The 5,956-nt window shown below is 34.3% G+C and overlaps 1 protein-coding gene across 1 annotated transcript in view; it reads left to right on the forward strand.

Moving 5' to 3' along the window:
- CCSER1 (coiled-coil serine rich protein 1) overlaps window positions 1-5,956 on the forward strand; it is a 666,528-nt gene that overhangs the window by 254,560 nt on the left and 406,012 nt on the right. The window contains exon 5 of the mRNA XM_006768187.2: window positions 3,201-3,321. Within this exon, the coding sequence (XP_006768250.1) occupies window positions 3,201-3,321 (121 nt within the window). The remainder of the gene's footprint in view (window positions 1-3,200; window positions 3,322-5,956) is intronic.

Genomic DNA, 5,956 nt, shown 5'->3' on the forward strand with positions numbered 1-5,956 from the left:
AACCAAGATTGAACCAGGGACCTATCAGTCCTCAGGCCAATGCTCTATTCACTGAGCCAAACCAGCTAGGGCTGGCCATCTATTTTATACCTCATACTCTAGCCCTGAGCAGATTAATAACTCAGCAAATATTTTTATAGGAAAATTGGAGAACCTGGGATCATTTCTCACACCTCTCTCTTTCAGATCATGGCCCAACCATTGTATTTTTGTCTTCCCTTTCATTAATGTGTGCTGTTCGTTTAGTATTTCCCTTTCTACACAGGGGAGGAAGTTAATTTGTTGTCTAGCTCTTAGTTCTTGAAATGAATACTTAGATCACTGGTCAATGGCTTTTTATTTATAATCACTTTTATAATAGTGATTTAAATAGTGGTATTTATAATAATACCACTTCCAGCACCAATGATTTTCATTTTTTTGCTACACTTTTATTTCCACTGGCAAATTCCTTCCTCAGAGTACTCATTTTTTATAAAATGTCACATGGGCTTATCACTGGAAGACAAGGGAGCAATGCAACTACACACTTTGAGGTCTGTGCTTAAACTGAGTAGCATAAAGACCAATCATTGACAGACTTAGAAAGAAGCAATATGTGTGTCACTGATCATGAAGCACATCTATTATTTGTGTAGTGATGTGTGGACTGAAGAGCTAGTAGAGAAATTTATACTTTATACAATTATAGCTGATATATCATGATAACTGAAATTTGAAACATATGTTTGGTGGTATCTGGTGTTATTTAACTAAATCATGTAACTAATAAAAGCCTACTATGCTAACTGCCAGGTCGTCTGTTCAACCAAATCATAATATGCTAATGATATGCTAAGGCTGCTTAACCACTCACTATGACGTGCACTGACCACCAGGAGGCAGATGCTCTGACCTGTAAGTTAGCTTGCTGCTGGGATCCAGCTAATCAGGACTTAGTGAAAGGGGCTGAACACACCCTGGAGCCCTCCTGCAGTCCCTCCTTGGCCGGGAAACCTCCTGTGTCCCCCCTTGACCCTGATCGTGCACTGGTGGGGTCCCTCTGCCTGGCCTGTGCCTTCTCACAATCCAGGACCCCTCGGAGGATGTCAAAGAGCCAGTTTTGGCCTAATCCTGCTCAACGCAGGAGCTTCCCCCTGGTGGTCAGTCCTCTCCTACATGAAGAGCACCGCTCAGCTAGAAGCTGGGCTCACAGTTGGTAAGTGCAGTGGCCTTGATGAGGACTGCAAGCATCTCTGCAGCAGTTGGACATCCCTCAAGGGCTCCCGGACTGCAAGAGGGTGCAGACTGGGCTGAGAAACACCCCCCCCCCTGAGTGCATGAATTTCATGCACCAGGCCTCTAGTATATTTAATTTATTAGTTATCAGGAAAATTAAAATTAAAATGTAATATCAGTATACACTTACAGGAATAGCCATGGTAGGCAGAATTCTAAGATGACACATGACTGTAGCCCTGGTATAATTACTTCCACTGGGAAAATTATAGGACTTCACTACTATAATTATGTTATGTTACATGGTAAAAGAGATTTTGCAGCTATAATTAAGATTATTAATCAGTTGACTTTGAGGTAATAAAAAAGGATATAATCTAGACTAATCACATGCGTCCTTCAAAAGCAGAGGAATATTTTCCCCAGCTGTTAGGAAAAGAAGAAATTAGATCTGAAGCATGAGAAGTTCTCAATGTAAGGGGTGTTCTCCATTGCTGAGATAGACAGGCTGTGGGTCACTGGCTGTCAGGGAACTCAGAATAGATCTTGATCACTAGCCAGCAAGGCAAAGGAGACCTGTATCCCACTACTGCATGCTAAATTTTGCTAGCAACATATACAAGCTCAGAAATGGATTCTTGACCCATAGAGTTTAGATAAGAGCAAAGATTGGCTACCGTCTTGACAATGGCCTGGAGGGACTTTAATCAGAGAACACAATGGAGCCTTCCTAGACTACTAACATGAAGATCTATGATAGTAAATGTATATTGTTTTAAGATGCTAAATTTGGATATAGCAATAAAATTAATACAGTATTAAATTTTTAAAAAGAAAAAACCTGACAGAACCAAGTGTTGGTATAGATGCAGAACTACTGAAATTCTTATTCTATTTTGGGGAATGCAAGTGAGTACAATCAGTTGAGAAAAGCTGGACGAACATAAAACATATGAATATACCTTAGGAACAATTCATAAGTATTTTTGCAATATAAATTTATGCATCAAAACATTACAAGGAAGTTTATAGATATTTTGAAATAGTCCCAGACCAGAAAAAATCCAAATGTCTATTACCAATAAAATGAGTGTGTGTGTGTGTGTGTGTGTGTGTGTGTGCGCGCGCATTGGCTCAGGTAAAAGTAGTTCTGTAGCTGTTCACATGGAAAATAATTGGGGAAAAAGGAGACATATGTAAAACTTTAGACAATAAAAGAGAATCATGTAGAAAATATATTCACAGAAGGTAAGTCATTTAATTTCTAATATGTGCTCCATAAGGCAAACTAATTAAATTCAGCCTAATAAACCTGAACTATGGCTGTTTTGTAGTAATAATTATAATAATAATAATAACAACAACAACAACAAATATAATAAGCTCTGTTTTGCATGCTTACAACTCTAAACATATTTTTGCCCCACCATATATATTCATACATATAATGTATTATATATATAGCATTCACTGGCAAGTATAAGAATGAACAAATTGAAATAAGCCACATGAAAGAGTACACCAACAAAAGAGTATGATGTAATTTATATTAAGGTTAGAAGTAGATAAACTAATCTGTGGTTATATAAGTAATTATAATGGCTAAGTTTGGAGGCTATAATAGTGATTAGAAAGGGGTACCACAGGATTTTTAGGGTGCTGGTAATGCCCTGTTTATTAATTGTAATGCTGATTAAACAGATGTTCTCATGTTGCAAAGATTAATTTAGCTGTGTATGATTTGTGTTCTTCCCATTCTTCAATGAAAAGCTTTTTTTTAATGAAGGACTGTAAAATGTTGGCAACACCTAGTGAGTGATGACTTAGTTTAGAAAATGATAATTAAGGATAATATAATTATAATGAATGTTTTAGCTTGGTTATCTCTTTAATTTGACTGAAAAGAAAAGTAGAAAAAGGGAAAGTGAGACTAGTTAATAAATAACTTTGACATTTACAATGAATTCTTTCAATAACAACAGTTTGCCGGGAGGAATCGTACAACTCTGTAGTCTCATGTGCTGCCGTAGTGCTCACTCCTATGGAACCAACAATAGAAACGAGGAAAGGAGAAGAGCTAAAATTCCCTGAACCTTCCAAACAGTAAGTTGTTCATTTGACTTTTAGAGCTTTGTAAAACTTGTAGATAACTGAATTAGATTGCTCAGAAGTTGCGGTTTATAATGAATGTGTCAATACTGTCATATGGAGAATGCAGAAGTAAATTTTGCACATTAAAAATCAATCTACTGTCTCATGAATAACTTCTGTGGCTTCCAACTTTGTGTGTTTGAACTATATCCCATCCAAGGGTCGTGTTGTTACTTTATCTTAGGAACCCGAGTAGCTTAGGCTACTCGGGTAAGTAGCCTGAAGCACTTTGTTTCCTTACCTGGGAATGTGGGTGCACTGTTCTTAGATTGCTTATTTTGTAGTTGTAGGATTTAATGCTCTAAAATATGATCAGATTTTAATATAAACTTCCTAGCTTAAAGTTGGTTTGCTTTTTATAATTTAATTTATATTTAAGTTTGATCTTATATGGAATAAGTGATAGTTCTTTTCTTTATTATAATGACAAGAGACCACTAAATCCATGGCCACAAATGTGAGCTATATGGGCTTGAAATATCAAATAAACTAGGATTATTCCTGGGTATGCATTAAATAAGTGAAAAAGGAAAAACTACTGATGATTTTCCAGTGAAAGTAGTGCCATATCTGCTTGAAGTTTGGAAATGAGGTGATGAATGATGTTGCCAAGGATTGCTGGCTGACCACTTCATCAGTGAGGAAGCGTTACCTTAAAGCACCTGTTATTTTTCCCCATTGATAACACTGTATAATAATGTTTGTTTCTTGATGCCTTTCTACTGAATAAACTGAAGACAGAGTTCTCTGGAATGAAAATGCCTGCTACTCTTTCTGAAATCATTTAGAATATCCCTTAATGTTACATCTAAGAATGTTGAGTTCAAATGGAGCAATGTATATATTTGATTGAATGAAAATAGTTAAAGTGTTAATATACTTATTATGAGAGAAGTATTAACCAATTCAGGAAGTAATGATTGTAATTCAGTTTTAATACAATATAAAAGTGAAAACAATTTAACTGTTCTTAATATAGTCTAATCTTTAGGTTCCAAAAGCCTTTTTTTTGTCTAATGGGAGGAAAATTACGTCTCATATACACCAATTGAATTATATTTGAAAACTCTAATGTATTATATATAGTGTCCTCAAAAATATATACACACTTTAAGAGCTGATAGCTTAATTTTGAAAATGGAATGTAGTTTCATAAACACTACTTTTATAATTATTCAAACTGTGTTTGTAGTAAGATATTATTAGAATGCTGTAAGTTGAGACATTATCTTTGAATAACTAGTATTTCCTTTAAATTCATGATGGAATTATTTCTCTATGTAAAATTTTACCTTTAATTGTACAGGCTTTGCATGATAAATGCATAAAAATCCATTGAGTCTTTGAAACATAGGACTCATAGAGTCATATAATTCAAATCTCAGCACATCTGTTCCTAAGAAGTGCAGTAATCTCAGTCTAAGAGCTTCTGAATACATGAGTTTACATAAGAAAAAATATGTAAGATAATGTATCTTTGAGGATGTCATAATCTAGGTAAAGAGGTAAAATATGCACCTAAGAGATCAATAGTGGTATAAAGGCAACAGATGCTTTTTATCTAATGTAAGGTATTGATTTGGGTTGGACATATGATTATTTAATGTTAGGCCACATTTACTGATATATTGATATAAATTCATGAAAACAAACTCAGAATATTGGTCTTAATTATACCATTGTATTGATGTATAATTTTAGAATGTCAGAAATATTTTATGACTGAAATATTTTATATAACCTTACCAACTTTTAGTCATAGTCTGGGGGAAAATAGTCTAATTTTTACAAATAGTTTTTAAATATTCTTATGTATTTATAATTTTGTAGACATTTTCTATAAGGAATAAAGGAAGAATAATGCATTTCAGTTAGGAATGAAATATACATTTTTCAGCGTAGCAAGCTATAGGGAGAAAATATCTAAATCTTTTAGGAAGGAGAGCTGCATTCTGAGCACTGTAGTGGGAGCACTGTTCTCCTGTTGATATTTCTCAAGATCATCTTCATTCAGAAAACAAAGGTACAGATTTTCCTTTACTTTTTAGTCTGGTCTGATAGGTAGCTCGAATACCATGGAAAGGGTAAATGTGCTAGAAAAAAAATCTTGGTGATCCAAAAAGAGTACACAGTTTCCAATTATTTGTTATAAGCATGGGATGTTGGGATCAAAAAGTTGTGAATGCAGAGCTTTATAAAATTATAAAATCCTAATGTTAAAAATATGTGTACATATCCAGCCACACTCTCATGTTACTCGAACTTATACATTTCTCAAATCACAATTATGTGCTTTGAGCAGCTTATGAAATGTACATAAACTTCAAACTTTGAAGAGGGCAATAGAAACCACATTCATGATTAGTTTTGAATTTTATTTTATGTTTTTATTAGAAATGTTTGTTGAAATGCATGTACTCTGTGTGTGTGTGTGTGTGTGTGTGTGTGTGTATTGACTCAACATCTGAAATAAAAGCATTTTATGGTCATTGTAAATTTAGAAAGATAAAGGTGAATATGAGAGAGATAAATTATTCTATTACTTTTGTCAATTTCCATGTTTTTATTTTATATAGAGAAATCTAAA

This window comes from Myotis davidii, unplaced genomic scaffold (assembly GCF_000327345.1).
Source record: "Myotis davidii unplaced genomic scaffold, ASM32734v1 scaffold963, whole genome shotgun sequence".
In the NCBI taxonomy this organism is placed as follows: Eukaryota; Metazoa; Chordata; class Mammalia; order Chiroptera; family Vespertilionidae; genus Myotis; species Myotis davidii.